Genomic DNA, 23,006 nt, shown 5'->3' on the forward strand with positions numbered 1-23,006 from the left:
ATCTCTGGTACGTATTAATGATACCTGAATCCCAGATCTCTGGTACGTATTTGTGATACCTGAATCCCAGATCTCTGGTACGTATTAATGATACCTGAATCCCAGGTCTCTGGTACGTATTAATGATACCTGAATCCCAGATCTCTGGTACGTATTAATGATACCTGACTCCCAGATCTCTGGTACGTATTAATGATACCTAAATCCCAGATCTCTGGTACGTATTTGTGATACCTGAATCCCAGATCTCTGGTACGTATTAATGATACCTGAATCCCAGATCTCTGGTACGTATTAATGATACCTGAATCCCAGATCTCTGGTACGTATTGATGATACCTGACTCCCAGATCTCTGGTACGTATTAATGATACCTGAATCCCAGATCTCTGGTACGTATTAATGATACCTGACTCCCAGATCTCTGGTACGTATTAATGATACCTGAATCCCAGATCTCTGATACGTATTAATGATACATGACTCCCAGATCTCTGGTACGTATTAATGATACCTGAATCCCAGATCTCTGGTACGTATTAATGATACCTGACTCCCAGATATCTGGTACGTATTAATGATACCTGAATCCCAGATCTCTGGTACGTATTAATGATACCTGACCCCAGATATCTGGTACGTATTAATGATACCTGAATCCCAGATCTCTGGTACGTATTTGTGATACCTGAATCCCAGATCTCAGCTGGTACGTATTAATGATACCTGACTCCCAGATATCTGGTACGTATTAATGATACCTGAATCCCAGATCACTGGTACGTATTTGTGATACCTGAATCCCAGATCTCTGGTACGTATTTATAATACCTGACTCCCAGATCTCTGGTACGTATTTGTGATACCTTATTGCCACCCCTTTCACGTCCTATTGTTTATAGCTAGATATGTTTGTCTTCACTTTAATGTTGATTTTGTAGATGCTGTTAGTCTCTTAGTTGTTTTTCTTTTTTTCACTGATTTTGTCTGTCTGGTACACGAGTTTGTATCGTCTCTTTTGGTATCGGCCGCCTCTAATTTATCTCAGTGTATCATTATATCACAACTTTATGCAGTGTTAACATACACAAGTGAACTTGTTTTTATATTTTGCTTGCCTTTATTGAACCTAAGTAAGCTATATATATATACCTTTGGATATACTAAAAGATATGTGTACTGTTTCTTAATGCTTTGTACCGGCAAATTCAATTCGTAGAGTGAAAATGTATTTTGTGTATTTTAATATTTATCTTGCTTTCTGTACATCTATCTCTGTCTATGAATATAAAGTTTGTATATTCGAAATATAAATGGTATGAGGGTCTGCATGGGAAGTCCTTCATTCCTGAATTCTTTTTTCTAAAAACAATTTGTCTATGTTTTATGCTCATTAATCTATTCTTCATATCTGTATGTCCCATTATACTCTATTATTTAGTTGGCTATTTTTTCACTTTAAGTCTGTTCTTTGTTCAGCCGATATGTCTGTAGATTTAGTCCATTATTCTCTTACAATTCTGTAATTCTTCTCTAGACCCTACATGTATATGGGGGTATCATATCACTACATTTGAATATAGCATTAATCATTATGCATGAACAAAATTAATGAAACAGTTGGATTTTATTTGTCTTAATAATCTAAAAGTTACAAAGGGTCGATCACGCTTCATCTGTGCATTGAACAATAGTGTGGTATTCCATATTGGGGGTAGAGGGGGGGGGGGGGGTGCAACCATTTATTTTTAGGCGGAGGTTTTCTGGGTTTTTTTGTCTGAGTTCGGAAAATATATATTTAGTTATTGAACGCTTTCAATCAATTTTTTTTTTCTGGATTCAAATAATGTTTTCATCGAATTTGCAATTGGGATTAGAATATCTTTTTATGAAAAAAACATAACACCCCCTCGCCTCTTGATGTGAGATGAGTTTGTTCCCTAAATGAAGCCGGATTTTAACAAATTTAACGGTCAAATCAAAAATAGCTATTTTTTATTTTTCATCTTTTGAAACTCCTACCTTTATCTACAATACCAAAATGCCTGTCTATACACACAAGTCAAGTATAGTGCCTGTCTGGTTGCAGTGACAAGATTATGCGGGGTAGACAAATTCTGCCGCTAGATAATATATTGAGTTTTAATTGTACCGTAATAGATAGATAGATAGATACTTTATTCTCTAAAAACTAGATACAAGTTAACAGAGAAACATACAATATAAATACAGACACAATAGATAAGGTAGACAAATACAGTTATTATGATGACATACATGTTTGGTAACATGTACATGTAATGTAAGGATATAGATAATAAAGTAAACATACATCACCAGTTATTGTAAATGTCATTTTCATGTATTTCTTCATCTGATGCAAAGTGTTCTACATAGATATAGGAAGATGTGGTGTGAGTGCCAATGAGACAACGTTCCATCCAAAAAATTGGGGGGTCACTGCACCTTTCCTAATGAATACATTACTAACTTGGCTACCCTAGAAAAAGATTATATTCATATCAAATACATTACCTGTATGTACATGTATGTAATGCCAGGAAGGCTTCGAGCCCCTTTTAAATTCCGGCCTCTTGACCCGATAATGCGACCTGCTAATTTGGAGGGTATACTGAAACTTTCAGAATAATCCTACAAAAAAAGGTATTTACTTAATATTTACAATCATGATGGTTTTGGGTTTTTCATTTCTTTAATCTTTTTAATTTTATCTCTATTATTTCGAACAGCTTCCAAATTCCATCCTGCAAAACACAGTACAAAAAAGAATCATATTTTCCAAGAACTATTACCGACTGGAACAAACTACCGGATGACATTGTAAATTGCACTTCAGTAGACTCTTTCAAATCTTCAATCTCAAAGCATCAATACTAATTACAACATCTTACTTTATTATACAATTTTTTTTTTTACATTTTTAATTTTTCTTATTTTTAAAAAAACTTGTACATTTTTTCAATCTATGTCTTGTTGTAAGTTACCTCCTGTGACATTATCTTCAATTTGTTGAAGGCGGTCACTATTTGGTAGAAGTAGAAGATTACATCTACTTTTTTATATTTATATTGAAATCAGTTCGAATTAAATGTTTGCGTGAACGAGGCATTATATTTTTATGTTCTTTCGAGTTAATAAACCGGAAATTAATGATTTTGATATACAATGTTTATAAAAAAAAAAACAATAGAAAAACGTTTACCACCTAGCTTTATATTCTATGATCTAACTAATATGCTTATTTGATATACATGTTCAGCCGGTTAAAACATCAATGGTAACGAAAATACTGCGTTTTTTCGTTGTGACAAGATGGCTATACTTTTAGAATTCATTGCAATAGAAAAATACACATTGTTTCCGGCAAAAAAACATCATAAACCAGAAGATGAGCAAAACAAAATTTCAAAATATTATATATGTTTTTCCTCTCAGCTTTTCCAATTTCACATTATAAATGCGTAAACCCAATTTATGCGCACCTTGCATATGCTTGGACCTTTTTCAGACTGTTTTCAAAAATAACATGTTCCGGTTTACGGTTTCAGTGACATAGCCATACTCTTGTGAAGTTTACGATGATCGGCAAAAAATACCGTTTTCATTATAATTACTCCTTTTTTTGTCTTTTCGTGACTTATTCCTTATTCGATACCTTTTCGTTAACTATTCCTCATTTCTTATTTTTTCCCCTTTATATAGCTTTTAATATTGCCCCCTCTTTTTTAATTCTTCTGTTCGTTTCTTTTCTTAACTGCTGTGTATGATAGGTTCGAGGAGATGAAATTCCCCTGCAGCTAGCAAGAATGTACCCATAAAGGAGTAGGTTCAGTAAGACCCCTTTTTGGCCCCAAAATATAGCAGTTTTACAAAATTGTTAAAATGTAAATTGTTAGTTATTTATTGGACAGTAGAATGCTTCTGCTACATAAATATGGACTGTTTTTAAAGTCATGCTAAATTACTGAAATCTTCACAATTCTAGCATTTTAGTTAAATTTTACACGGTTTTCGTGTGAAACGAAAGAGGCCGCATTCGTGTTCATCCTTAATATTAAAATGTAAGTTGTATTTTTTGATAATACATAACATATATAAAGATTGTGGATGAACACGGATGCGGACACTTTCATTTTTTACGAAAACCATCTGAAAAGTGACATTTTTTGGCATATTTGGTAGATTTTTCATATTTGATCTTGAATCTGGTCGTTTTTAATGACAAAATCAGTTAAAATCTTTCCCATAAAGTAATTGATTCAAATGAAATAGGCACTTAAGTGTTTAAAAAGTGGTCAAAATCTTTCGTCAGATGAACCTGAAATGTGAGGCCAAAATCGGTCCTTACCGGACCTACTCCTTTATGCGCTTGATTGATACATTGTTATCTTTTTGCTACTTATTCGTTCCTTTTAATCCTTTAATATTTTCCATCTGGTTTTGATTTCTTTTCTTTACTTTCTGTTTGTCTCTGCGCAGTTGTACTCGTTTCCGCGATCTACTGATTCTCTGTTTATTCGTTCTTTATTCGCTTTTATAAGTTCAAACTTATTAATACTTTCTTTTCTTTTAATGTCCATAGTGCTATGAGTTTGGTGAGTTGAAATTACCTTGTTAGAGCATATTGTACAGTCTTCTTGAACAACTGATCCCGTAAAATAATTTATTCGCTATATATATTTTAAAGGAATAAGAAACGAATAAGGAAAAGGGATTAAGGAATTAACTTATGTATCCATAGATATATTTCAGTCTTGCTTCTGGTTTAGAGGAGTCCCGCCCAATTTTTTTTTTTATTGGAATTATCTTTCGGCCTTTTGTTATAAATGCAGGTTTTGTGTTGAAATAATCTGTCGGCTTTGTGTAATAAAGCGGGTTTTGTGTTGAAATTATTTTTCGGTCTAGTGTAAAAGGCGGGGGTTTGTGTAATAATAATTTGTCGGCTTTGTGAAAAAAAATCTGCGGCTGTCTCAAAAAGAATTGAGAAATATAAATCTGCGGGTTGGAATAATAATAATATGCGGGCGGAATTGATAATAACCTGCGGACGAGATTGATTAAAATATTCGGGCGGGAATTAAGATAATTTGCGGGCTGGAATTTGAAGTGTGCCGAATACATTTCTAATGGGAAAATTTAAAAAATCGGGTGTTCACTGCGCGCGGCTTTCCTAATTTATAAATTTTACTAACTTGGCTACCTTAGAAATAGATTATATTTATATCAAATTACATTACCATTATGGTTATGTCCATCTTGTATGATGTAAATCAAAATCTGCATAATTTATACATATCAACACAGATTTGGGCGTCAATCCTAAATCCGTGCTACTAGCATGTAAACACTCATTAGACAAGATCGACCCCAGTTTTTTCGTGGGGTTCAAGTTATGTGTTTAGTGTTCTTTTTTATGTGTTTTAAAAGACTATTGCATGTCTTCTTGTCGTTTTTGTTATGGCGTTCTTAGTTTGTCTTAGACTATATTCCTTTAATATCTTCAGCTTTTTGTTAAAATAAACCAAATGATCTTTATTTTTTTCGACTGTTACATGTAGTATGAATTTCAGCAGGCTCTTATAAAGTTCCAATAGTTCTTATATTGAGTGCAATATTATCATGTAACGTGATCTTACTGTTAGTGACGTCAAAAGTAGCTTATCGATGACGTCAAAGTTGACTGTACTGCTTGCTTCTTCGCCGTATCCAGTACTACCTGCATGATCCTTCGATAATCAATTATGGTGAGTTTTGAACATAGAATGTTTTAAATATTTTGCAAAACAGAATATGCCTAGTGTAAAAATATTTTGCACACACACTATCAATACTTTTGAAACGACTTGTGTGCTTCTTGCGGGTTTGATGGTAGAGTGGGGCGCTCATATTCGCCGGGAACACCTTTTCGCCATTTTATGATTTCGAGGTCTAACGATAGGTAAAATAGGAGAAGTACAATGTATGCAGCTTAATTTTAATATTATAATTACATTAATGATTATTTTTTAAACTTATACAACATTTCGGCACTTACCGCAAAGAACCGAAAAACAGACAACGATTTTCGGCCAATTTCCTGAATGAAAAAATGATTTCAAAGAAGTATGTATTAGTAATGCTTTGACTGATTGCACTAAATTTTAGTTCTTTTCACCCATGAAATTTCTGCTATCTATCTATGATAAAATTGTTGCGATAAATTTTGTAAAAACGGCAAATATGTGTCCCCCTTTGACAAAACATCAGAAAATTTCAAATACTAGTAGCCTGTAATCTAACTTTGCAGATGATTTTTTTCCCAAAGAAACACATTTTCAAGCTAAAAATATTTTGTTTTTGATGTAATAAAAAAATATCAGTATACTTCAAAAACAAAAACACCTGCACATAAAAGAGGGACGAAAGATACTGTACCAAAGGGACAGTCAAACTCGTAAATCTAAAACAAACTGACAACGCCATGGCTAAAAATGAAAAAGACAAACAGAAAAACAATAGTACACATGACACAACATAGAAAACTAAAGAATAAACAACACGAACCCCACCAAAAACTAGGGGTGATCTCAGGTGCTCCGGAAAGGTAAGCAGATCCTGCTCCACATGCGGCACCCGTCGTGTTGCTTATGTGATTACAAATCCGGTAAATAGTCTAATTCGGTAGGTCAAATTCATGAAAGGGAAGGGGATTGTAGTTACGACGTAAGGAACATATCCGCTATCATTTGTGAAACGGTTATTCCATAACGGTCAACCAACTCGTGATGGCGTCCGTAAAATTTACGAAGGGATGATTTCAACTTCACCATTTGGAACTCTTGGTTTAATAGCTTCCTTGTGAGCAGTAACCCTCTATCAAGAAAATCATGATAGGAAATGCAAGCACGGGAATATCGTATCAATTGGGAGATACATACCCCGTATGCAGGTGCTGCTGGAATGTTGCTACTTAGAAATGGAAAGTTCACAATTGGAAAGCTGAAATCATCTCTTTTGTCGTAAAGTTTTGTCTTCAATAAACTGCAGAAAACATGAAAAGTTATGGGGAAAATGAGCATCCCACTTTCTATAAATATTGGGGAAACAAATCTACCTTAAAATACTTTTTAAAAGAGTTCTACTGGCGTATTGATGTTGTTTTTTTCCACATAAGTATTGTTCTAGTCTTGACTTGTATGCATTTTCAATTTTAGTTATATGTATAGCCATTTTACATATTAATTCAGTTACAAGCGAAATAATTCTCTATTCAATTTATTTTGATTCTATTGTCAATGTCTCTAACTTGTTAAATATTTATTTTATAGATTGACAAATTAACAGTGGAGCAAATAAAAGGTAAGTTACCAAAACAACTTGTTTGTACACAGATACTGGTAAATTAGTAGGTGACAAGAACTACAAAAGTCATAAAATATTTCAAACTTTCTTTTTCCATGTATAACAAAATAAATACACATTTCCTAGATATATACATTTAACTGACAATTATGAGCTAAATAAGCACCACTTTAACTGGAAATTCTCTTCACTACCAACACGTTTCTTGCATGGACTAAAATATAGCTTTTAATTTTAGACTAGCTGTCAGAGTTTGGTCTTTTTCTAGTATGTTTGGTTTTAGTTTCATTGTTATTTTACTAGCAGGTGCCCTCTACATCTCGGTATAATAGGCGAAGTGTTGAAATACATAGAGTTTTTAAATACTGTGGGCAGAAGTGACCTGAGCTTGCGAAAGCGTATATGACACGGATCAATAACTCTTCGAATTGGAATATTTGCGAATTTGGATATTTCCTTAAAATTTTGCGTTTTCTGTTGAAAGAAAAACTGTTTCAAATTTTGAAAAAAAAATTAAGGTAGTACAAAACACTGCATTTATATACGTCATATCACAAACATTTTTGACTTAGTATGGTTGTGCAGCTCAATGAAATCGATCTCTCCTTTACACTCCATATAAATATAAAATAATTTATTTTCAGTAGTTTATGCACTTTTATAATTTCCCTTACTTTCGTATTTTCAGAATGTAAGGCAGCTTTCCGTCTGTTTGATAAAGATGGTGACGGTACTATTACAACACATGAGATAGGGGTTGTCATGAGATCATTAGGGAAACATCCAACAGATGAAGAACTGAAAAAAATTGTAGATGAGATAGATATAGATGGTAAAACCTATAAAATAGATACATGTATGAGAAGGTGTGGTACATTGTATTTTGCGCCAATAAGATAAATCTCCACCCAAGTCACAATTTGTAAAAGTAAACCATTGAAGGTCAAAGTCTGGTCTCCAACTATCATGGTCCCCTTTTATTACATATAGATATAAGAAGATGTGGCATACGTGCCAATAAGGCAACTCTCCATCCATGTCACAGTTTGTGAAAGAAAAGCAATTTAGGTCAAGGTACTGCAGTCGTCAACACGGAGCATTGGTCCACACCGTGCAGCAAGCTACTCAGGGCCCAAAAAATCACTAGGCTAAGTGTAAAACCATTCAAAAGGGAACGCAAACCGTCTATTATATATATATATATATATATATATATATATAAATTTGCGAAAGCAAATTTACAGATCTAACATTGTTGGGTTGATGTTTAGACGAGTTGTATATACATTATGTACACAGCCATGTATCACCATCATTGATGGCGATCCGATGGATACATCTGTTGTAGGGTTGTCACTGACTCAGACGTACTTATGAATATAATTATTTTCTGTGACTGTATCTTACATTAATTTGTAGGATCCTTTACTATAGATAATTTAGCTGATCTGTAACAATAACATCTTCATGCCTTATATATCATGTACTGTAGTACGCCGCTAGATTAAAACTGACGTGGAATGGTAACACATGGCCAGCGAAAGCTCTTTTTTTGAGAGCCCAGGTGGTCGTGTGGTCTAGCGGGACAGCTGCAGTGCAGGCGATTTGGTGTCAAGATATCACAGTAGCATGGGTTCTAATCCCGGCGAGGGAAGAACCATAAAATTTGCGAAAGCAAATTTACAGATCTAGCATTGTTGGGTTGATGTTTAGACGAGTTGTATATATCTATAATACTAAAATTACGAAGTCCAATTTGTCAGCCGTCATCACGTAAAAACGACGAATCAAAGAATTCAACTTTATATATCACTAATATAGTACAAAGGTGTAGATTGAAAATTACACCACTCCAGGCCCTTTTGTTTTCCACGTAATTAATATTGCCAATAATTGAGAAGTTCCGGGTCGATTCTGATACCGATACCAATAGTATATTCACCTGTTACCTATTACCTAATCTGTACGTTCCGCATCTGACAGGTGCACCACCAAACGGTGTATTCAGGGTTAATATGCTATATACACGGGTCATAATCACAGGGTTGATACTACTAAATTGTCAAATAGCTACCTATTGTAGTATTTTAATCCGTAAGACTTTCTAAGATAACAAGACTAAAAATGAGGAACAGTTTTCAATTTGTTAGTGGGCATACATGACGTAAAAAAGCGAATCAAAGAATTCATCTTTATTTATAACTAATATTAGACAATGTTGTTGATTAAAAAATACTCCATTCCAGGACCTTTTGTTTTCCAAATAATTAATATTACCAATATTGATAAGTTCCAGTTCGACGGAAAGAAAGATTTGAAAGCAGAGAAATACTGTGTATCTTATAATCGGCATGACTTTATCAGATGACAATACTAATATTAAAATAAGGCTTAATTCAGTCGCGGACCGGCGATATCACGGGTGTGTTCTAGTAATATATATATATATACATATAATATAATTTTTTATAAGATAATTAAATATGTAATCGTTAATCTTTAGATGAAATTATTTTAAAACTTAGAATATATATTTTATTCTTTTTAACTTATTTCCATACTTTTTTTAACAATATTCATTTCGGATTTTTTTTTTTGCTCAAGTATATAATGCTTTTAAATGCATAAACACGTTTTAACTTTTTTGATGATAATTTTATGAATTTTACCGTTAAACTATATTAATAATGTATATAACATGTGTTAAGTGTCTCATAAGTCAAAATAATGACTGGGTATTGATTGTTTTATTGTAAACTGTGATTTGTAAATATTGTCAATCAATATGTGACACTATAATAAAATATATATTTATTTATACAAAACACACACGAGAAACACTTATGAATCACATCAACAAACTACAACTACTGAAAATCATGTTCTTCTGAAAAAAGATGTACTGAATAAAGTATTACCAAATGTATTCAAATGATGATTGTTAGTGAAAGAACAAAAAAAGAAAAGATAAATTAAAAAAAAAATGAATAATGAAGACGAGATAAAAAAAAAAGTCATTGGTAAACAACTGTAGGGACAGGAAATCAAAAGCCAGCATCTTTCAAATAAAATAAAATAATTTGACATAGTTGTAATGGTCCCGGAAAAAGAAAAGCTATTGTTGAAAGCAGATCAATTTATAGCATTTAAATGACTTTGTTATATATAATTTAAAATATATTCTGAGGGTTATTTTTCTACTTATGTATCAAAATGAAAGAGTGGTATGATTTCCATGAGAACACGCCGGTTTCTTGAAACAATAATATTTCATTATTATTTTTGATTAATTGTTCTACTTTCGCACAGTTTCAATCTCATCAAAATCATATTTTCTCTTAGCTCCATCATGTACGGACACGGAGAAAATATCTAGTTTCAAAGAGAGTGTTAAATACCATTTGCATGGTAAAAAAGTTAAAAAAAAAAATAACTGGAACATGGCTGATATTTTTCTTTCACTGTATTTGCACTTTCAAGTAAAGTCACCTGTAATTCGCTCTCATGTTGAAAACGGCATTTCTAATATTTCTGTTTATACAGGTAAAACTTTATTTTTAGTGTCCTCATTGCTGTCCGCGTTCAACTACTTAAATAAAGTCTAGTATATAGATTACTTTGAGGGGAAAAATAACTTAAACAGAAAAATATTTAAAAAAACAAATTCAACATATTTTTAAGGAGATGGAACAGCGACTTTTGAGGAATTTTTGGTTATAATGACAAAACAGTTATGCTCGAAGGAAACTGCTACAGATATTCGAGAGGCCTTTAGGGTTTTCGATAAAGAAGGAAAGGGTTATCTCACAGTATCAGAGTTTCAGCACATCATGGGAAATCTTGGAGAGAAAATGACCTGGGAAGAAACGGAGGAGATGGTAGAACTGGTTGACGGGGATGGTGATGGCAAAATCTCTTGTGACGGTACATATATGTATTTGTGTAATAGACTAGTCAAAATAGCATTCGACCTCAAAAAAATTGCAACAGAATATGCTTTTTGCATTTTTCGATTCCAAATGGCTTTCTCTGTAACATACTAAAAGTCTACTAAGATATCTGAGTGGGAACATGGATTTTTTTGGGTGAAAAATTGCATTTTTTTTCAAAAATAGCGAAAAACTGGGAAAAGCTTGTTTAACATTAATTTTTTATGATAATCATTTCAAATCAAAAGTTTTACAAAAGTTTATACAGTGTTTATGAAATTAAATAATAAAAAGTTTTTTTTTTTTAATAAACATGGAGTTTTAGGTGAAAACATCCGATTTTTGTTGGAGTTTGAGATTCACATAGCGTGAATTGATTACCAAAACAGACATGAAAAAGATTAAAAATGTTAAAAGTAGTTCATTTGATTTTTCAATAAAGACAAACACCATTATTTTAATCATTCCAAAACTTTACAGCAATTTCTTATTGTGAAAATGATGATTTTGGGTAAAATATAGCAAAATCAATCAAAAATCGTAAAAAACTGGAAATACAACAATTTGGAGTTTTAACTGCTTTTGAATTACTTCAAAATAGAAAAATGGAAATCTTGATATAATTATTATTAGATCAAACAAAATGCATTGTAAAACAAATAGTTTAATAACTGATTTTAGGTGAAAACAGCTAAATTTGTCTAATAATCGTAAAAAAAATGAAAAAACTACTATTCATATTTTTCAGAAACCATTTTTTTCGACAGACTCATGGTTTGGTGTAGTTTTGTTTATAGTTGCATCTACTAATGTTAAGAAGCTTATCAGATCTGTGGAAGTGCCATCAAAATTGAATTAAGTTTTCCATTTTCGATTTCCCAACCATAATCTGTAGGATGTATGTCAACTTCTTCAGATAATACACTCGAAGACTTTGAAATTGACCTGTATCTGATGTTGGTGGTAAACTTTTCACCTGAACCAATGTGTTTCCAGTAATTACTATGGATTTTTCTCCAGACAACAATTTCAATCCCTCCCTATAAACATGTTAGCACTTCTTCTTCTGCTTAGATGTATCTGCTTAAATGAACCTTGATCTTGATATTTGTGATTAAGTTTTTTTAATGGAAGTCCTTTGCCTATTCCAAAAAGTCTAGAAGATGAGTAACAACCTATTGTAAAATGCAAAAAGAGCAACAAATTACAAACATCCTCCCAAAGAATCCTTTAGACTGTTCTTTGTTCAATATTTTCATTATTTCATATTTAAAAGTACCTAGCCTGTTTGCACTGTTGATTAACATAGTCCAAGACAGTGTTGACAGTGGTTACTTGCCAATTAAGGAACAACAGTACTGTAGTTGAAGAGTTGCCACCGTCAATTGTAGATTCTAATGCAATTTGGATGTAACAATTTTTTTCATTGGCTAAAAGTTGCCGTCAAATCCACAGTTGACCAGGCGTAACTAAGGAGGGACCCGCCATTTTGAATTAATGAATCAATTAATGTTCGATTACTACTATATAATCGAAAATAAAACAACACCTACCTCGAATTCGCCGTTTTATTGTAATTTTATTCCAACTTTGAAGCGTACAAGAAACGTCATAACCTCCAGTTTGTAAGTTTTCATTTGTATGACGTCACGTTTGGCCATGACGTCTTTGTGCCAGAAGCATTCATGAAGTTTCGCGGATTTTTTTTATTTGTCAAATTTTGACCTTTTTTCAAGTTTTATCGGATTATTTCTTTTTGTTATGTTAGACAATGCTGTTTGCGCATTAAGAAGATATGCATCATCAATTGCATTCTTACATTTAATGTTGTTATGATTTAGCTTTGTCACAAAGCACGTTAATAAAAACTTGTTTGTTTTAACTGTTTGACATGAAAAGTTCCTTTGGATAATAGATTATCTTCTTCATCAATACTGCATAGTACATACTGCTTTCAACAGATCTGGATGAGAAGTGTCAAATCTTATGGAGGTCTAACCCGAGGCAGAGGAATGGGTAAATCCCAACGATCACAATGAATACTGTCAATGCCAGCTTGTGTAGACTAAAACAGTGCCATGCAAGATCTCACTGGTGTTGCATACTGGAATAGAAGTGATCAGCACGAAGAAGCTAACCGTACAAGGAAAGAACGAGACAGGGTAGGCACTCTTGCAATTCTTGAGTACCTTAGTGAAAGAAATCATTTTACTAATTATGTTTCACTAAGAAATATTGATACAGGTGTTAAGGCAGAGCCTGCTATTAACGTTAAAAACAGTAAGTTTTTGAAATAAAACTTTAGAATCGATGAAATGCGAAAAAATTAAGAGTTAAAGCTTCAAGAAGTCAAACAAATCAACAACATTGGCAATCAGAGCTAAGTCGCAGTCAGATTCAGACTTTCTAAAAACATATATAAATAGATGGTGAGGGTCTTCAGTATGACCTTGATGGTGGATGCATATTGCAACGACTTCATTGGACACATGCTATATCATTTGGAGACGTTCACAAACAAGACTTCTTCAAGACCCTGTAATTGTTTTTGAAAGTTACCAAGAACTTCCTTCAATTATAGATATTACACATTTGCGTAGAACAAAAGGCATTATTTTGAAGAACATCAATTTCACCTCTTCTATGACTTGCAAAACTTAAACAGAACTTTTCATGTCAAACAGTTTGAACAAACCACATCTTCCTATATCTATCTTATGAAGGTGCTTTGTGACAAGCTACAGGTTAATAACATTAAATGTAAGAATATGAGTCATGATGCAGATCTTTGGATTGTGCTTTGTCTTTAGTAGTCATTGTAAATTGTGCAGATACAGATCTATTAGTGTTACTGTACTTATTCATCGTAAATCAACAGTGCAAACAGGTTATTTTTAAATCTGAAAAAAAAGAAATACGGAACTCAGAACAGTCTAAAGGATTTCTTTGGGAGGATGTTTGTAATTTGTTGCTCTTTTTGCATTCTATAACAGGTTGTAACTCATCATCTAGGCTTTTTGGAATAGGCAAAGGACTTTCATTAAAAAATTTAACCAACAAGATCAAGTTTTCATGAATAAAGTTTCATTAAAGCAGATACCATCAAAGCACGAGAAGAAACATCCGATTCAGGTCAATTTCATAGTCTTTGAGTTTGAGTGTATACCTAATCGGTGCCTAATATGAATGTAATAAGAAGTTGACATAGATCCTACAGACCATGCAGACTATGGTTGGGAAATTTCTCGTGGAAAACTTCCAATTTTGATGGAACTTCCTCTCGCACCTGATAAAAGTTTTACCATTATAAGATGCAACTGTAAGCAAAACTGCAACACCAAATGATGTATTTAGACAAAATGGTCTTCAGAAGTGTTCAGTAGGATGCGGTGAATGTTGTGGTTTGAATCATTCGTTCTAACTCTGTTCCCATTGTTGAATCTGACTTTACTGATGACCAGATATTTGTTGTATACAGAAAACCATGGAATTATCTTTAAAAAAAATGTTTCCATGAATCTGCATTTACTTTTAAATCATGATCAGTTTTGGTCAATGAGACATTTTACCTCTCATTATGCATGGTCAACACATTGCTTAGTTACAAAATAAATAGCTTTCAAAAACACTAGTTTATATTGATAGGGGATTAATTAAGAAATCAAAATAGCAAAAATTAAAATAGGGGTCAATGTGTTATTTTTGAGACATTAGAATTTTGGCAGGAAAATGTTCTCTCTTGATTTTTCATAGCTTTATCATTGACCAGTTAAAGTTTTCAAAAACTATTAAAAAATAAATATGATTTTATAAGACTTTTACAAATGGATTATAGTTATGCATGTAAATGATTTATAAAAAGAAAGATGGGGGTTGATGGGCAATTTTTGTTAAGGCATTCAAATGGATAAAATCAGAGTATTTCGAAATCTGACAAAAATTCCAAAACATGACTAGCAAACATAATCACTAGTTGGTTAACATAGTATGAATTTAAGCATTGCTTTTTTTCATATAAAGAATATAAATTTATTTTCACTAATATATTAATTGATTTCTGAAAAACTATGAATTTTATAATTTTTTTTCCAGTTTTTGACAATTTTGGGCCAAATTTAGCTTTTTCACCCAAAATCAGCTATTTTCAAATTTGTTTAACTATGAATTTTGTTTGATCTGATTATTATTCTATTAGGATTTGAGATTTTCTATTTTTAGACGGATTTAAAAACAGTTAAAATTCCAAATTCAATTTGGTGTTTTTCCATTTTGTAACGATATTTTGATGATTTTGCTATATTTTACCCAAAATCACCATTTACCAAATTAAGTATTGCTGTAAAGTTTTGGAATTGTTAGAAAAAGTTTTTTTTCTTTTTTAAACTATCAAAAAGTAAAATCACAAAAATACTGAACTCAGAGGAAAATCAATTTGGAAAGTCCATAATCACATGGCAAAATCAAAAAACAAAACGCATCAAACGATTTATAAAAAGAAAGATTGGGGTTGATGAGCAATGAACCTCTTTTACCTAGTTTACATTTTTGCTGTCCTGTTTGTTATCAATTCACACATTGTAAATCTCAAATTCCAACAAAAATCGGATGTTTTCACCTAAAATTTCATGCTTATACAAAAAAAAACTATTTTTTTATAATTCCATTTTATAAAAACTGTATAACCTGTAGTAAAACTTTTTATTTGAAATGATTATCACCAATAATGAATGCTAAACATGCTTTTCCCAGTTTTTCTTTTTTTTTCAAATTTTGCTATTTTTCACCCAAAAAATCCATTCTCCCACTTAGATATTTTGGTAGACTTTTAGTATGCTACAGAGGAAGCCTTTTAGAATTGAAAAAATACCAAAAAAATTTCTGTTGCATTTTTTTTGAGATTGGCCACATTTTTCATCTATTTTGACTAGACTATAAGGCCACATAAAAAATGTGTGAATCCTATTTCCCTATTTACTCTATAGTTAAAGCTTAAAAATAGCCTACCTTAAATTGTTTTGGTCATTTTTCAATCAAATCAATTCAAATCAATTATCTTATTGTCATATAAAGTAAAACTTTACAGTTTGTGACCAACATATATTAACACAATAAACATATATCATGTATATACTTACATATTTAAAACATACACAATAACAACAGCGTCAAAGTTTATAACAACAAACAAGCTGTTAAGAGTCCCCTGCCCTCAGTTCTAATGACTTTTTCAAGAAGGATCCTAACTTATTTGTTTTTAAAGGCGATGATGGATTTAGTAAATAATGAATATTTATACCCCCGCTTTAAAAAAGGGGGGTACTCTGTTTTACCTCTGTCTGTCCGTCAGTCCGTCCGTCTGTCCGTCCATCAGTCCGTCCGTCAGTCAGTCCGTCCCATGAAACTTTCGTCACATTTTTCTCAAAAACTACAATACAAGGATTTCTGAAATTTGGTTTCAGGGTTTATCTAAGTCAGCTATACCGTGTCATGCGTTTTCAGATTGATCACTTGACAACTTCCTGTTTACCGAACACTTGTATGATTTTACACATGATAGCCAAGTTGAAAAGTTTCGTCACATTTTTCTCAGGAACTACAATACAAGGATTTCTGAAATTTGGTTTTAGGATTTATATAAGTCAGCTATACCGTGTGATGCGTTTTCAGATTCATCACTCAACAACTTCCTGTTTACCGAACACTTGTATGATTTTACACATGATAGCCAAGTTGAAAATTTTCGTCACATTTTTCTCAGGAACTACAATACAAGGATTTCTGAAATTTGGTTTCAGGATTTATATAAGTCAGCTATACCGTGTGATGCGTTTTCAGATTCATCACTCAACAACTTCCTGTTTACCGAACACTTGTATGATTTTACACATGATAGCCAAGTTGAAAATTTTCGTCACATTTTTCTCAGGAACTACAATTCAAGGATTTCGAAATTTGGTTTCAGGATTTATATAAGTCAGCTATACCGTGTGATGCGTTTTCAGATTCATCACTCAACAACTTCCTGTTTACCGAACACTTATATGATTTTACACAGGATAGCCAAGTTGAAAATTTTCGTCACATTTTTCTCAGAAACTACAATACAAGGATTTCTGAAATTTGGTTTCAGGATTTATATAAGTCAGCTATACCGTGTGATTTGTTTTCAGATTCATCACTCGACAACTTCCTGTTTACCGAACACTTGCATATTTTTACACTATTAATATTATCCACTTGCTGCGGGGGTATCATCAGTTAGGAGTAGCTCGCAGTTTCACTTGTTTCTTCTTCATTTATATTATTAAAGTTATTATTTTCAGTACATATGTGATGGAAAAGTCATTTCTTAGAGTTTTATTATACTCACAATAGAGTAAAACATGTTTCTCATCCTCTAGTATTTTATATTTATGGCAAAGTCGTTCCTCTCTTGGGATTTTAAAATATCTCCCCATTTCAATCAAGAGGGAGTCAGTGTTCACTTATTCTAAATTTAGTGATTAATCTCCTTATCTGAAAATTAGATGTATTTAGATAAGATTCTTGTTTGTAATCTTTTTTAAGTTTTTTATAAAGAAAAAAAATACTTTTATCATCAATGTTTTGAAATTTAGTTTGAATTAAATCTTCATATCTATTTTTCATTTGGAACTTTATATCTTTTTTTATTATCTCACCTGGCCTAAAAGGCCATGTGAGCTTTTCTCATCACTTGACGTCCGTCGTCGTCGTCGTCGTCGTCTGCCGTCGTTAACAATTTTTCAAACATCTTCTCCTCTGAAACTACTGAATGGATTTGAATGAAACTTTACATGATTGTTCTCCTTAGTATATCCTGCACAAAATGTGCGCTTCGATTTTTGTTCCGTCAAAAAACATGGCCGCCGTTACTTAAAATAGAACATAGGGGTCAAATACAGTTTTTGGCGTATATCTCAAAAACGAAAGCATTTAGAGCAAATCTGACATGGGGTAAAAATGTTCATTACAGAAGGTCAAAATATATCAGCCCTAAAATTTTCAGATGAATCAAACAAACCATTGTTGGGTTGCTGCCACTTAATTGGTAATTTTAAGGAAATTTTGCAGTTTTTGGTCATTATCTTGAATATTATGATAGATAAAGATAAACTGTAAACATCAAAAATGATCAGCAAAGTAAGATCTACAAATAAGTTAAAATGACCAAAATTGTCAATTGACCCCTTAAGGGGTTATTGTTCTTTAATGACAATTTTTAATTGTGCTTCATATTTGCTAACTTTAAAAAATCTTCTCCTCTAAAACTACTCAACTAAATTCAACCAAACTTCAACTGAATGATCAGTAGGGTGTATAAAATAAGGTTTGTGCTTTATTTTTTATTTCGTCAAAAAACATGGCCGTCATGGCTAAAAATAGATCACAATGCAGTTTTTGGCTTATATCTCAAAAACTCCAGCATTTAGAGCAAATAAGACAAGATGTTAAAGTATTTATTAGGTCAAGGTCTACCTGTCCTGAAATTTTCAGCCGAATTGGGTAACTGGTTTTTCAGGTATAATGCCCCTGAATTGATGATTTTAAAGAAATTTTGCAGTTTTTGGTTATTATCTTGAATACTATTATAGATACAGATAAACTGTTAATAGCAAAAATGTTAAGCAAAGTAAGATCTACAAATAAGTCAATTTGACCAAAATTGTCAATTGACCCCTTAAGGAGTTATTGCCCTTTAAAGACCTTTTTCACAATTTGTTCATCATGTTGACTTGCTTTAAAAAATCTTCTCCTTTGAAACTGCTGTATCAATTTCAGCCAAACTTAGGCTAAATGAGTTTCAGAGTATCTAGTATACATTTTATATTTTATTTCCTTGTATGTCAAGAAACATAGCTCCTTTGGCCATGATGGCTAAAATAGAACATAGGAGAAAATGATTTTTTTTTTGCTTTTGAAGAAAATAGGACGATTCAAAGAACATTTAAATAAATTGAAAAGCCAAAATAATCATTGATAAGAGATTTAACCAAAAAAATTAAGGTGAGCGATTCAGGCTCTTGAGAGCCTCTTGTTTTATTTACATCATTTAAGTCCTTACAAGTAGAAAGAATATTAAGGTCAACATTAGTATCTTTAACAATATTTTTTTGCATATATATACCATGAGTAAGTTCCTGTCAAATCTACTTCCTCCTGTCAAATCTAGAGACTGTGCTAGTAGTACAGCGACCGAGTAAGGAAAAGTCACTTATTTAAGGAGTTTAATTGTCATTCGGACTATATGGCTGTAAATCACAGTATTGGTAGTTTAAAGGTTAAACTTAACATTTTGACTTGTCAAAAAATCGTACGGTGAAATTTTGGTAAAATGGGCTTCGAAGTACATTAGTTACTTGGACGAAAAATCGAGTAAGAAAAGTTTTGTGGTTAACATTGTAAAATAACATCCGTTATATGATTTCTGTTATAGAGAAAAAGCTTCCATTATCAATGGATTAATGTTACTATTATTTATAGTCTAGCTAAATATAAAAGGGTTTGTGTTTTAATAGAACATGTTGTATTTCATTAATAGCCAAGTTCCCTAATTCAACTCTTGCTGCTAAATTGGATGTCTTTTTTCTTATTCCTAGAGTAGATTTACAAAATTCAAGATGCATGTTTTGTCTATAAAATCAAGTTGATTTATTTCTTTTCCTGAAGTTAAGGCTCTGCTTTTGGTTCGATGAAAAGAAATATATGTATCCAAATATGTTATTTCTGAATTATAGGACAGGTCATAATTGGTTTTACTTAAGAATCAAAAAGATTATTTGCTACTTTTAAAGGTAGAATTTCAATGATTTGAATAGTATAGGATTTTATTGCAAAAAATACTTTTTTTGCTTTTTTTGTCAATTCTAAAATACTTTGTGATAAATTTTCATTACATTTTATCAACATTCCCAAACATGAATATTCTGTTACACTCTCTATGGCTGTATTCTCATAGTAAATATGTGATGTTTTACTATTATGTTTTGACTGACTAAAAGTCATGGATTTAGTTTTGTTTATATTCAAAGAGAGTTTCCATTATTTAAACTGTTTTGTAGACACTCTTTTGATTCTGACAGGATTAAAAGATCATTCGCCCAAAGAAGGCATCCCACCTTACTATTTATAAGCTTACGGGGACTTGAATCATTTCCCTCAATTCTGTTTACAATATCATTTATAAAGACATTAAAAAAAGTCGGCCTTAGTGTGTCTCCTTATTTAACCCCTCTAGCAATATTAAAATATTCTGATACATTTATATTTTAAAGATGATTTAGTATTTAAGTAAGCAGTGTTAAGTCACACCCTCAATGAAAAAAAATATGCTACTGTTAATGGTGTTCAAGCAAATTGGAATAGTAAATGAAATAATGCCGAAAATGATAAGAATCAATACCTTCCAAAGTAGGGACAAGATGGATTTACGACACGGTGCACGAGAAAAAAGTATCCGCCAAGAAATTTTGTCCACCGTCGTGAAAAAGTTTAAAAAAAAACCAACAACAAAAAACAACACACAAATGCAAATAAAAGTTGGTAAAAGATAACCGACAAACACAAAAAAATAAGCAACACGTAACTACACACAAGTACCCAGTTTACCTGAATATGGCGGCCAAGAAAGTTTTTTAAAACAAGCTTATTTTATATTTTTTTAAAGTGTTGACCAGAAGCCAGGTATAATTTATTTTAGCGAAAAGTTTATGCTGTGTAAGGTTTGGTTTCTCTGTTTGGTAAATATAAAGTTTGAGATAGGAATATTTGAAATTTCGATGACTGTAGTATAAAACAGAAACCTTAAACTTTTATCTATCAGAATTATGCGATGTGCTTTAGATTCACGACATTTTCATCTATAATCCTATATACTGTAGTTTTAGATCTATATGGAACACACAGCAATATTTATTTAAATGATAATATGATTATTAAACTGCGTAAGTAAAACATATTTACAATTAATTGAATTATTTGTTTCTTTTCAGATTTCCTAAGAATAGTTACTTCGACAGAGTAAAGCTGATTTTCCTCAATTGATTGGTTGCGCAAATAATTAGCTTGAGTATGGTGTAGCAATATTTCTTGATTATAATGGAATAAAAAAGAGGTCAACGCACGCTGACAGTTTCAAAAGTCTTTCAATGAAATTGGAATAAAACGAATTTCGTAATTTTTTTAGAATATTTTTGGCGCGAAAATTAGCAATCCCCGAAAAAATTGAGATGGAGATAGATCATACACAAAGTATAAACTTTTGATTTCAGTTCGGTCATTGAATAAATATAAAAAAATGTTGATTTTCTGTACTCTTATATTTTTAAACACAACTAAATATTCGTTATGCCACTAATACTTTATTAAAAAATATTTACCTAGCTAACAGTATAAGATTAAGTTTTCTTGTGTTTATTATTATAAGATATCCAGGGAGAACATCTAATAAAATATATTTAAATGTTAATAATATACATGAAGGTTCTTTTATATTATATCCTAAGCATTGCACAATTTCATGCTTTTCTTACCCTTTGCACGTGTATGTCGTCTATTTCTAATCCGTTGGACGTATATTGTTTGTTAACATGGTTTATTTAATTTTAGAATCTTGGTACCTTTAATCACTTTTTACACCACTGGGTCGATGCCACTAATGGTGGACGTTTCGTCCCCGAGGGTATCACCAGTACAATAGTCAGCACTTCGGTGTTGACATGCATATCTATTACATGGTCATTCTTATAAATTTACTGTTAACAAAAGTTTGAATTTTTCGAAAAACGAAGAATTTTTTCATCACAAGAATGGATTACCTTGTCTTTAAAACTTCTTTTTGAAATTTGGGGTCTTCAATGCTCTTCAAATTTGTACTTGTTTGGCGATATAACTATTTAGATATGAGCGTCACTGATGAGTTTGATGTAGACGAAAAGTGCGTCTGGCGTACTTAATTATAACCCTGGTACCTTTGTTCACTTTTTTTTTTGTACTATCTTTAAACAAGCTTTCAATTTGTCAGTAGTATGGAATGGTTCTTTGAATCTTTTGTCTTGGTAAGCTGGAAGTTTTGTTATTTGTGTCAACCTATTTCTTAACGATTTTTATATAATTATTGATATCTTATTCTGTTACATCACGGTCGAAGGTTTAGCCAGTAGTCAGCACTTCGGTGTTGACATGAATATCAATTATATGGTCATTTTTATAAATTTTCTGTTTACAAAACTTTGAATTTTTCGAAAAACTAAGGATTTTCTTACCTCAGGAGTAGATTACCTTAGCCGTATTTGGCACAACTTTTTGGAATTTTGGATCATCAATGCTCTTCAACTTTGTATTTATTTGGCTTTTTAACTATTTCGATCTGAGCGTCACTGATGAGTCTTATGTAGACGAAACGCGCGTCTGGCGAATAAAATTATAATCCTGGTACTTTTGATAACTATTAGGGAAGGGGTAATCGGTCGTACACACGTTTAACTGGCCCACTATCTTCTTTGGGTACCTGTTCAAAAACAAACCAGGATCCTGTCATTCAGTGGTTGTCGTTGGTTGCTGTCAACTCATCTTCTGTGACATGCGCACTTTTACATGTTTTGTGTGATTGTACATAAAAATAACAAAAAACCAAGCATCAATACATATGGTACATCTACTGTACATTTAGAAATTATTGCGAGGTTTTTATAATTG

General features: G+C 32.1%; 1 protein-coding gene across 1 annotated transcript; it reads left to right on the forward strand.

Moving 5' to 3' along the window:
• The first annotated feature begins 4,607 nt into the window (after positions 1-4,607).
• On the forward strand, positions 4,608-21,483 carry LOC134692382 (calmodulin-A-like). Its single transcript, XM_063552830.1, has 5 exons — positions 4,608-4,616; positions 7,329-7,359; positions 8,051-8,194; positions 11,044-11,286; positions 21,302-21,483. The coding sequence occupies exons 1-5, from the start codon at positions 4,608-4,610 to the stop codon at positions 21,331-21,333; spliced, it is 459 nt and encodes a 152-aa protein (XP_063408900.1). The 3' UTR covers positions 21,334-21,483.
• The last annotated feature ends 1,523 nt before the right edge of the window (positions 21,484-23,006 follow it).

The sequence above is a fragment of the Mytilus trossulus genome, chromosome 12, assembly GCF_036588685.1.
Source record: "Mytilus trossulus isolate FHL-02 chromosome 12, PNRI_Mtr1.1.1.hap1, whole genome shotgun sequence".
Classification (NCBI taxonomy): domain Eukaryota; kingdom Metazoa; phylum Mollusca; class Bivalvia; order Mytilida; family Mytilidae; genus Mytilus; species Mytilus trossulus.

Excerpts from the sequence above, each read along its gene's own strand:
- LOC134692382 (XM_063552830.1), top strand. Across the intron at positions 7,360-8,050 it reads AACAGTGGAGCAAATAAAAG|AATGTAAGGCAGCTTTCCGT; the intron begins GTAAGTTACCAA and ends TCGTATTTTCAG. Across the intron at positions 11,287-21,301 it reads TGGCAAAATCTCTTGTGACG|ATTTCCTAAGAATAGTTACT; the intron begins GTACATATATGT and ends GTTTCTTTTCAG.